The sequence below is a fragment of the Lampetra fluviatilis genome, chromosome 17 (genome assembly GCF_964198595.1).
Source record: "Lampetra fluviatilis chromosome 17, kcLamFluv1.1, whole genome shotgun sequence".
NCBI classification, from domain to species: domain Eukaryota; kingdom Metazoa; phylum Chordata; class Hyperoartia; order Petromyzontiformes; family Petromyzontidae; genus Lampetra; species Lampetra fluviatilis.
In genome coordinates this window covers 13,476,916-13,488,732 of record NC_136291.1, presented here as the reverse complement: position 1 = coordinate 13,488,732, position 11,817 = coordinate 13,476,916, and the positions used below count along the sequence as shown (strand labels likewise).

The window sequence follows — 11,817 nt, the reverse complement described above, 5'->3', positions numbered from 1 at the left end:
GTCAAATGGGATGAGTGCTCTCAGCTACGTCCGCAGGGAGTGTATAAAGGGTGACGCGCGAGAGTACTCGGGGTTGTTAACCAGTTGAAGATCGAAGACGGAGGGAAGAGGTAGTGCCCTGAGACCCCTAGTCCCGCTGTCCTTGTTGGGACCGGGGCCCTGTGTGGCTCGGAGGCGAGACTGTGGGACCCGTGGTCCGACGCCCATGTGGGTCGGGACTGTGGGACCCAGAGTCGAGAGGAACACCCCGGCTGGGTGTGTTCCGAGAGGCTACGGGGCGTAAGAGCCCGTGTTCGAGTAGCTCAGTGGGTGTTAGTCACCCGAGTAGCTAAGTGGGTGTTAGTCACCCGAGTAGCTAAGTGGGTGTTGGTCACCCGAGTAGCTCAGTGGGTGTTAGTCACCCGAGTAGCTAAGTGGGTGTTGGTCACCCGAGTAGCTCAGTGGGTGTTAGTCACCCGAGTAGCTAAGTGGGTGTTGGTCACCCGGGCAGCTCAGTGGGTGTTAGTCACCCGAGTAGCTGAGTGGGTGTTAGTCACCCGAGTAACTAAGTGGGTGTTAGTCACCCGAGTAACCAAGTGGGTGTTAGTCACCCGAGTAACCAAGTGGGTGTTAGTCACCCGAGATACTACAGTGGGTGTTAGTCACCTGTGAAACGAAGTTGGTGAAATAAAGAGTGTGCTACCCGTGAAGTCGTCTCCCGCCGAGTTACTACATTACAACTGGCGTCAGAAGTAAACCTGTCTTCAAGAAGAATGGATACTAGGAAGACAACCCGTACCCACGAGCGAGATCGGGAAGACGACGGCGTACCGGAGACACCAACCTCGGGAGGAGTGGACGAGGAGTTGCCGCCGATGCAGCACTTCGCGGCGATGGCCGACGCTCCGCTCGCCTCCGACACCAGCCTGCAGGACGCACACTCCCGCCTGGCGGAGTTGCTGCTCGCCGCCGCTGCTGTTTTGGCGGAGATCTCCGTTCCAGCGGGCGGAGGGACGGCTGCGGGGTTGGAGGAGGCGGCGCGGCTGGAGGGATCCCGCCAGAAGGCGCTTCGCGCCAAAAGTTTTGAAGTTGGCGCCGTTTTTGAGGGTCCGCCATTAATTGGCGGGAAGCGCTGACACCACGTGGGCGGAGAGCTCCACTCGGAGCGGCCCGCGTCATCGGCGCGCGCCGGAGCCCTCCATTATGCGCCTGCAGACGGAGCCGACATTTTCTACAACCACAGCGGCGCGCGGGAAAATCGTTTCGACAACGACGACGACCGGGTCCTCCAGCAACGATTGCCCGCGCTGTCGGCGTTCAAGGCAGACGGGGGCGACTGGGGAGCCTTCCAACGAAGGTTCCTCGCACATCAAGAAATGTCGGGGTGGTCCGACACCACTGCCCTGCGCGCGCTGCCGGCGATGCTCGACGACGACGCGCTTGCGGCCTTCACATCGGCCCCTAGGTCGTCCCGCTCACCGCTCCAGGCCGCGCTACACCTAATGGCTAAAGTGTTCGGGCCGCCCTCGACCTGTCGCCACCAGTTCTACGATCGGCGAAAGGTGGTTGGAGAAACAACGCTCGCCTATCGCACGGCGCTGCTCGCCCTGGCGGACGCAGCTTTTCCCCGCATGGACAAGGAGGGGAAGGACGCCATGGTGACGGAGCAGCTGTTGGCATTGGCTCACGGCTTGGGAGTCCCCATCAATGTGGCAGACGAGATGGACATCTGCTCCCTGGGGATTGCCACGAGTATTCACGCATACGAGGTCCTCAAGCGCAAGCCAACGGTCATCTGCGCATCGGCGGGGAACGGGGCAGTGGCTGCCACGGTCGCCGAGCCTCAGCCTGCTGCGGCTCGGGAGGAGGCCTTCACTGTATCGAGACCGGGGGAGTGGAGAACGGGAGGTCGTTCGCCTACACGTTCATCCCGCAAGCTGGAGCAACCGAAACCTATGACGTCCCTCGTCGTCTGCTACAACTGCGGCCTTCGGGGTCACGTCGCAGCCGGGTGCCGGGCTCCGCGTCAGCGCGCCACGGGACCACGTTCGGACGACGACCGGGGCCACAAGTCATCACAACTAAACCCGGCAAGTCGCGGCACCTCACGCGCTCGGTCCCCATACACGGCATGTTTGGGTCGCCGCTTGGCGGTGCGGGGACCGCATAAGGGTACCGGGGGTTCGGTTCGGCGAGGGGGGTTCGTACACGGCCCGGAAGCAGTCGAATGGTCCGAATTGGCCCACAGGATGGTGGCTGCGTCGGCCGGGTCGTCCGTGGTAACAGGGTTTATTGACGGGATTGAGGTCCGGGTGCTTGTGGACACGGGTGCGTCGGCCACTATCATTTCGGACCTTATTTATAACATTCTTCCCGTCCAATGTCGACCCCTTCTGCCGGTGGACGTACCATTTTACGCGGCGAACGGGGGATCCCTGGGAATCATCGGCCAGATTCGGGCGACTATTTGTATTGGCGATATCAAATTGGCGGGTCCTATTTTTGTATCATCATCGCTGGCCGTTCCTTGTTTGCTAGGTATGGACTTTCTGTCTAAAATGCCCATCAAAATTCTCATAGATCAAGCCTGCATTGAGCTTCCATCGGGACGGCGGGTTGCGTTTTTGACGAGCCCTACTAAAATACGCACGGTTTGTGCGACGGTGCAGGCGCTGGCAACTCAGACTGTACGGGTGCCCCCGGGATCGCAAATGTTGGTACCCCTTCGGTTGAGAAAACCCCTCGGGGTGGATGCGGGGGCACAGGGAGTTTTGTTGGGGCCGTCTAACAGAGCAAAAGGGGGCCTCGACTTGGCGGTAGCTCAGACCATGGTGAGGGGGGACAGTGAGCCGTTCGTTATGGTCCTGAATACGGGGTCGCGGCCGGCCGTAATTACACAGGGAACGGTGCTGGCTCATGCCGCGCCGCTACCCGTCGAGGAACAGCTCGTTGCTCACGCGGGATTGAGTGCCGAGACGCATCCTCAAAGTAAGGAGGGGACAGAGTGGGTGGACTCGTTGTGTGCCGGGTCTAGTAACCTGTCCAGTGTGCAGTTGGGAGCATTGAGGGGCTTGCTACTCGAGTTTGCTGACGTGTTTAGCAGTCACAAGTACGATATTGGCTGCACAGACCTGTTGTGCCACCACATAGCTACGGGGGACGCGGCTCCTATTCGACAGAATCCCTTCCGGATCAGCCCAGCCGAGAAGGAGCATGTGCAGTCGGCGGTTAATGACATGTTGGCGGCCGACATAATTTCGCCCTCTTCCAGTCCGTGGGGTGCTCCTATCGTCCTAGTTAAAAAACAGGACGGGTCCTTGCGGTTCTGTGTCGATTTCCGCCGCCTAAACAAAATCTCTATGGCCGATGCGTATCCGCTCCCCAGGATGGATGAGTCGCTGGATGCCTTGGCGGGAGCACAGTTTTTTTCGACGCTCGATCTGCTTTCGGGATTTTGGCAATTGCCCCTCGATGACGAGTCGAAACCAAAAACCGCTTTCCGGACACCGGGAGGCCTATTTGAATTCAACCGATTGCCCATGGGCTTACATTCCGCTCCCGCCACGTTCCAGAGGCTCATGGAATTGGTTTTGTCAGGCCTCCAATGGGACACCTGTTTGATTTACCTCGATGATATCATCGTTTTCAGCCGGACTTTTGAGGAGCACCTCCAGCGACTGAGAGCGGTGTTCCTCAGGATGCGTTCCGCTAAGCTTAAATTTAAACCGGCTAAATGTTTTCTGCTTCGGGAATCGGTCAGGTACTTGGGCCATATCGTTAGTCGTTCAGGGATCTCGACAGACCCTGCTAAGACGCAATGCGTCAGCTCATGGCCAACGCCAACCTCGGTCACTCAAGTCCGCAGCTTCATAGGATTCGCCTCCTATTACCGGCGTTTTGTCAAGCAGTTTGCCACCATAGCCAGGCCCCTGCACGCTTTGACGGCTAAAGGTGTGCGGTTTCACTGGGGGCCGGAAGAGGAGGCTGCGTTCTGCTCCCTTCGTGACGCCTTGGTGCAGGCTCCCCCCTTGTGTTACCCCGATTTCACGCAACCGTTTTTACTCGACACGGATGCCAGTAACACGGGTATCGGGGGAGTGCTCTCACAGGTGGTCGGGGGGGTTGAACGGGTGGTCGCCTACGGTAGCAGGGTTCTGTCCCCTGCCGAACAACGCTACTGTGTGACACGTCGTGAATTGCTGGCGATTGTGTTTTTTATACAGCAATTCAGGCCGTATCTTTACGGCCGTCATTTTACGGTTCGTACGGACCATGCGGCTCTCCAGTACGCTATGCGGGTGGCGCAGCCATCCGGCCAATTGTCCCGTTGGTTGGAGGTCCTTCAGGACTACCAATTCACGACGATTTACCGCAAGGGATTGCGCCACTCGAACGCGGATGCCTTGTCGCGGTTGCCGCCGCGCACGGAATGCGAATGTCTGCTGGGATCGGCGCGGTGTAAACCCCCTGTCGCCGTCCCCGCGGAAGTTGTGCTCACGGCCACTGATACTACGGGGGTCGACGCTCCCACGGGGAGGGACTCGCTGTTAGCGTTGCCTCTCATCGAGTGGGGCCGTCTCCAAATGGCCGACAGCTCCCTACTCACGCTACGTCGGAAGGTTGACGTTCCCGAGGGGGGGGAAGCGCGGGTCGGTTCCTGGGTGTGCAGACAGGGCCTCTTGATGAAGTGGGACAACATGTCCCGGCGTCACGCGCTCGTTGTGCCATTTGCTATGCGGGGTAGGCTCGTTCTGGCTGCTCATGAGCGACTCATGCATTTGGGGTTTCACAAAACGCTCGTCCTAATCCAGCGAGACTATTATTGGCCGGGGATGGGCAACGACGTGGCGAACATTCTTAAGGGATGTGTGAGGTGCGCTCAAAGGAAGCCGCCACCAGTAGCGGCTAACCCACCGCTGCAATCCATTCAGGTTTCGCGCACAAACGAATTGGTTGCGTTAGACATCTTGGGGCCCTTTCCCGCTACACCTAGGGGAAATAAGTTCCTACTGGTTGGCGTAGAGTATTTCACCCGCTGGCCCATGGCATGGCCACTCGCCAGTCGGCTGCGGCAGTGGCGGACACCTTTGTCCAAGGTTATGTTTTGGACAAGGGCGCCCCTGAACGCTTGCTGACGGACCAAGGGAAGAATTTTTCGAGCGTTTTGTTGCGCGAGGTGTGCGACCTGTTGGGTACAAAGAAAGTGCGTACCTCCCCGTACCACCCGCAGACTGACGGAATGGTTGAACGTCTGAACAGGACGATTACGTCTATGCTGTGCCAACAGGTCTGCGACGATCAGGTTGATTGGGACTTACAGGTACCGGGGGTGCTCGCGGCCTATCGAATGGCCCCTCATGCGGCGACGGGGTTTTCCCCATTTTTTCTTATGTATGGGCGGGGGGCCGATCCGGCCATGGACGTCCAACTGGGGATTTCCCAGCCACGTGCAAAATCTAAATTGGCAGACCACATCAAGTTTAATATCGCCAAATTGGCTGAAGCGCGAGAGGCTGCGAGATTGAATTCGCAGGCTCGGCAGATCGCGAACGAGAGATTGCATGGACGGAGGTTGCATACGCACGATTGGAAACCAGGCGATAAGGCCTGGCTGCATTGTCCACATGCACCGTTGGCTACATCCCCCAAATTGTTGAGACCATGGAGGGGACCGGTGGAAATTGTGCGGGTTGCACGACCCCAGAGTATACAGATTAAATGGGAAAAACGCCGTTGGTACGTGCACCCCTCCCGACTGAAACCCTACGCGGCACCGCGTGACCCCGTTTTGTGCCGTAACGACCGAGCGTGTGATGTGACCGTCGACTCGGGGAGGGATGTGTCGCAGGCTGATCCTCACGTGTCTCCACCTGACCCACCCCCAGGTGTCTCGGGCCTGACGGCGGTTGACCGTCGGGAACCGGAACCCCGCGGCACGCGCGGATCCCTGATGCCTGGCCCGTGCCTTCCTGAACTGCCGGCACCACCGGACGGTCAACCGCGTCTGGTGCCGTACGACGGACCGGCAAGGCGGACTCGGGCTAGGACACAACACTTTTCATGAGAAGGAAAATTTTTTTTTTTAATACAATTTTTAAACCCGGGCTCACCGCCGTGTTCCCCCTCTGCCGGGGTAATGTCCCGTTCAAGGGACGCTCGGGAAGAATGGGACGCTGCACGAGTCAGAAGAAAGAAAAAAAATATATATTTTTTTTTGCATGCACATTTATTGTTGTCACTCGCCGGATTGTAAATATTGTTCTGTTGTTGTGGTGGCATTGCTGGTTTTTGCGGATGGCGGTGTTCGTGTTGTGTTATGTTGTTATGTTGTTGTTGTGTTACGGGGCACACATGGGAGGGGGTGTTGTATATTTTTATAGCAGCCAGGTCGGCTGCGAGCTATGTGGTAGGGGGTGATGTAGTGGTGGTGTTGACGTGCGCCGACAGTGATGGATCACGGGGCGGCACGGGGCACGGGGTGCGGGGTTGGGCACGCGTTGGGGGCGTGGTGTGGACGCGCGCGCCGGGAGGGAGAGATCACGGGGCGGCGCGGCGTGAGTGGTGAGGCGCGCTGACACTGGGAAAACAGGATCGTAGCCAGCGCCCGGTGATTGGTCAAATGGGATGAGTGCTCTCAGCGACGTCCGCAGGGAGTGTATAAAGGGTGACGCGCGAGAGCACTCGGGGTTGTTAACCAGTTGAAGATCGAAGACGGAGGGAAGAGGTAGTGCCCTGAGACCCCTAGTCCCGCTGTCCTTGTTGGGACCGGGGCCCTGTGTGGCTCGGAGGCGAGACTGTGGGACCCGTGGTCCGACGCCCATGTGGGTCGGGACTGTGGGACCCAGAGTCGAGAGGAACACCCCGCCTGGGTGTGTTCCGAGAGGCTACGGGGCGTAAGAGCCCGTGTTCGAGTAGCTCAGTGGGTGTTAGTCACCCGAGTAGCTCAGTGGGTGTTAGTCACCCGAGTAGCTAAGTGGGTGTTGGTCACCCGAGTAGCTCAGTGGGTGTTAGTCACCCGAGTAGCTAAGTGGGTGTTGGTCACCCGAGTAGCTCAGTGGGTGTTAGTCACCCGAGTAGCTAAGTGGGTGTTGGTCACCCGGGCAGCTCAGTGGGTGTTAGTCACCCGAGTAGCTGAGTGGGTGTTAGTCACCCGAGTAACTAAGTGGATGTTAGTCACCCGAGTAACCAAGTGGGTGTTAGTCACCCGAGTAACCAAGTGGGTGTTAGTCACCCGAGATACTACAGTGGGTGTTAGTCACCTGTGAAACGAAGTTGGTGAAATAAAGAGTGTGCTACCCGTGAAGTCGTCTCCCGCCGAGTTACTACATTACACACACACATGGACTAACACACAAACAAACAAAGATCCCCCATATAGCCTTAACAGACTGTAGGGGCAAGTTTTGTTAGCGAGCACCTATGAAGGCCAGAACGGTACACGAGGGGGTGGGTGGCCAGTGCCACGCCCAACCGCCTTTGTCTTCCTAGTGGCCATGTATACACACCGCACCAGGTACTCATTGGAGGCTGAGTCGACCTAGGGGGAGGCCCAGGGCCGGTTCAGATAATCGTCACTGGTGTTGGCCGTAAACAGGAAACGAATCCGGGTTGCCAGGTTCATAGTGCAGCGCGCTAACCGCTACACTATCGCTCCCCACTAACACACACACACGGACTTACACACACACATCGACTGACACACACACATGGACTTAAACACATACCGCACACACACGGACGTACACAAACAAACACAGCGACTGTCACACACACACATTGACTCGCACACATTAACGCACACATGCACAGACTCGCACAGACACAACGCACACATAAATGAACTCACACGCACACATGGACGTACACACGCACACCTAAATTTTATATAGATTAATAAGTTTGTTAATAATAGTTTTATATGTACGTGACTTTAGCGAAAGAAGCAAGGGAGAGGGGAAATGCAAGCGTGTATAATAAGTAATTAGGAGCGACCGCGAGGGTGTTCCGCCAGTTTGGTGCAAACTCTTGCCACAAGAGCGGCAAATAAATGAAAATCAACTAATACAAAATGACCCTAACCTACCTGTAACTATGAGCAGATGCACACCAATTAAGCGTAATTGACATAACGTCACTGCTCAACCCCCGTACTTAGGGGGCAAGTGTAAATATGATAGAATGAAGACGTAATAGCAATGAGTATATTTATTGGTTTGTCCCTGCGCAGCAAGTGATATTACGTGGCTGGTTGTGATTCAAAAGTACAGAAAAAGGCTATTCCCCTCAAACCTGTTTTTTGTGAGCAGGACAGTGATATTTAGAAATGTACCTATTTTCAAAGAGAAAACGTGTGCATAAGTGTGATGGCCTCACATAAAGACGTGGTCGCTAAAGCAAAGATAGTGGTAGCCGGGGAGAAAAAGCGTGTTACCTAGGGTAAAACATTGCATAATCCCTGTCATTAAATGAAAGCTTTGAAAGGCAATTTGTAATGAGTAAACAGTCATGGTCATAAATGTTTGAGGGAGCTGTAAATCTGTGTGTGTTACCTTGTGCAGTGTCCACACGAAAGATAATTCCCCCCTCCACCCCACCGAACGCGTGTCAGTTGGTAGGGTCGAACACGCGCTAGCTAATAAAAAAAAACAAAAACAGCACTAAATCGCTAATTAATCTACTTTAAAGGTGACGTACGTGAAATCGGAATAGCGCTGGCTCAGCCACGGGGCTTATGGCGTGCTACCAGGCTACTTTTTAAAAACATAAACCCCACGGTTTGCGAGCCAAATCCTTCGTAAGTTTCGGCCACACACAGACAGACAAAGAATGACTTTTATAGGTTAGAAAAAAGAAGACTAGCGGGAAGTACCCGATGTTGCCCGGGCGAAAAAAATATTTCAAAACTTATCTTAACCTTACATATACATACACAGATACTAAGGTATTGTGAAAGCCCGTTGCGCCGTATTTCCATTTTTCCACCAACAAAACTATAAGAGGCTTACACAAGTCCAAAAGTTATAGAAAGTGGGGGGTAAATAGTTGATATTGAAGGTTTCCGAAAATTGTCGACCCCCCCCCCCCCCGCCTCAAAAAATATCTTTACCCCCGCGTAGGTATATATACCTATACACCCTACATACAACAGAGTAAGTAGTATTTATTGACTTTATAGTAGTATCTACTGACTCTAGTAGCTATTGACCGTAGCAGTATTTACTGACTGTAGTGGTAGATACTGACTGTTTTAGTATCTACTAACTCTATATAGCAGTATCTCCCAACTCAATAGCAGTATCTACTATCACTACAGCAGTGCATACCGACTGTGGTGGTACCTGCTATCACTACAGCAGTGCATACCGACTCTGGTGGTACCTGCTTTAACTACAGCAGTGCATACCGACTTTGGTGGTACCTGCTTTCACTACAGCAGTGCATACTGACTGTGGTGGTACTTGCTTTAACGACAGCAGTGCATACTGATTGTGGTGGTATTCTGCAATGACTACAGCAGTGCATACTGATTGTGGTGGTATCCTGCAATGACTACAGCAGTGCATACTGATTGTGGTGGTATCCTGCTATGACTCCAGCAGTGCATACTGATTGTGGTGGTACCTGCTATGACTACAGCAGCGCATACCGACTTTGGTGGTACCTGCTTTAACTACAGCAGTGCATACTGACTGTGGTGGTATCCTGCTATGACTATAGCAGTGCATACTGATTGTGGTGGTACCTGCTTTCACTACAGCAGTGCATACTGACTGTGGTGGTGCTGGGCACTGGACGTTTTTAGGCCTTTAGGCTTGGTAGGCCCCTGCAGCTGTGTTAAGGACGCGACGAGGATAGCGGTGACTTTGAGCCTCCGTCGTCGTCATCATCGTTGCGCTGTGGTGCGTTATTGTTGCAGTAAACTGGCCAAGCTGACGGAGCTGGAGGAGCTGAACCTGAGCGGGAACCGCCTGCGCACAGTGCCCACCACCATCCTTGGCTGCAAGAGGCTGCACACGCTCTGTGCTCACTCCAACGCCATCAATGTCTTCCCGGAGGTCTTTCAGTTGCCCGAAATAAAGGTACCCGCTCTGCCAGTGCGGAGAAAAATAAGTACCGCCTTGTCACCGGTGGTTGTCCAACGGACATTTGCCCCTTCCCTCACCTCTCGGCCTCAGGAATGTGAAATTTCGAGCACTGGCTTCGGGTTGTAAACAGGAAAATATAGAAACGATTAAACAATTTTTATTCTACCAGGTAAGGCCCACTGAGCTATGCATTAATTCTCAGAGAAATGCCTCAATGCTCAGATGAGCAGTGAACCGCAATCCTGTTAATGACAACAGCATGTGCGCAGTCGACACACGACCTCCACAATCCACCCTGGCAGTCTGCCACCGCCTGCTCTCAGGCATTGCTCTCACTCGCCAGACTCGAGGATACCGCTCCCGACCGATTTACATAGCGTCTCGTCGGTCCAGTTTCAGGCGGAGCGTGTGATGTGCCGCCACGCATGTTGTCCGCGTGAGAGCAGCTCGTGGGAAAGTGCTACAAACCCAGCAACCCGAGTTAATTTCTCGATTACGGCTAACGCCAGTGACGATTATCTGAATCGGTGCTGGGCCTCCCCTAGGTCGACTCAGCCTCAAATGAGTATCTGGTGCGGTGTGTAAACATCGCCCACCGAGGAGACAAAGGCGGCCAGGCATGGTGCTGGCCACCGTGCTCCCCCTTATGTGCCGTGCCGGCCTTCATAGGTACTCGCTAACCAGCACTTGCCCCCCAACGGTCAGTTATTAAGGCTACACGGGGGGGGGGGTTTGTGCGAGCGCAGCTCGTGGATCTCAGCTGCAATGAGCTGACAGAGGTGCCGCTGCCCGAGAGCCTGCCCCCCAAGCTGCAGGAGCTCGACCTCATGGGCAACCCTCGGCTGGCGCTCGACCTCGCCGCGCTCGACATGCTCAGGTGCGCTGCTTGGACCCCCACGGCGCCCCTACGATGGTCACGCTCGTTTACCCATGAGAGCCTCGCTGAGTCTCATCGCTCTCCTTTTTTTGCTTTTAGGAGGTTCCTGCCAGGCTTTTTGCAGGAGGTGGCGACGCTGCTGCTGTTGTGTGTGTGATCCCGATTGAATAATTTGCATGTAATCTTTGAGCATTGGGATGTTTGGCCGATAGATTGAAAAAAATCTAGGTTAAAAAGAACTTCTTTTAGAACTGCTTTTGTGTTTAGTTGGGTTGTCTTTTCCCCGCACCTCCGATTAAAACGGTTGGCAACGTACAGTTCGAAATAAGTTCAACATGTGTACACACATACCGGTTACGTAGTGTGATTGTAGTTATGGGAGGAAATCGGAGAATCTGGAGGAAACCCACTCAGAACAGGGGGGAACTTACAAACTCTACACCACACCAGAAAGGCGCGCGAGTTAAGAATCGAAATCAGGTCCTTCTTGCTGTAAGGCATCAGTGTTAACAATAATAATCCGCTTGAAAAACACTTTAATGGGTACACCAGGTAGATTAACATGCATCCGGACAGCATACTGCAATTGTAAGTCCATCATTGCTCGTTGACTTAAAATAGACTCTTGTCTTGCGCATTTCTCCGTCACAACATGTGACCTCTTGCTGGTAGACACATTAGCCGCTGACACTGCAGAAAATCCCTATCTTGCGGTACAGGTTTGAGACGGGCTTTACGAGTTAGCAGATTAGGAAGAAGAGCTCATTTTGTGCTGTAATCTCGTGAACATATATTGAATCTCATGGAAAACACTTGTGCTGCTTAGCCTATTGGGTGACTAATGCCCATTAAATAGCACTGAGGTTGCTCACCTCT

At 54.4% G+C, this 11,817-nt stretch overlaps 1 protein-coding gene across 3 annotated transcripts in view; it reads left to right on the top strand.

Moving 5' to 3' along the window:
* The window catches only part of LOC144936949 (PH domain leucine-rich repeat-containing protein phosphatase 2-like), a 90,907-nt gene that overhangs the window by 58,585 nt on the left and 20,505 nt on the right, over nucleotides 1-11,817 (top strand). For all 3 annotated transcript variants that reach the window (XM_078864192.1, XM_078864191.1, XM_078864190.1), the window contains 2 exons: nucleotides 9,896-10,058; nucleotides 10,811-10,941. In XM_078864192.1, coding sequence (XP_078720318.1) covers nucleotides 9,896-10,058; nucleotides 10,811-10,941 — 294 coding nt within the window. The remainder of the gene's footprint in view (nucleotides 1-9,895; nucleotides 10,059-10,810; nucleotides 10,942-11,817) is intronic.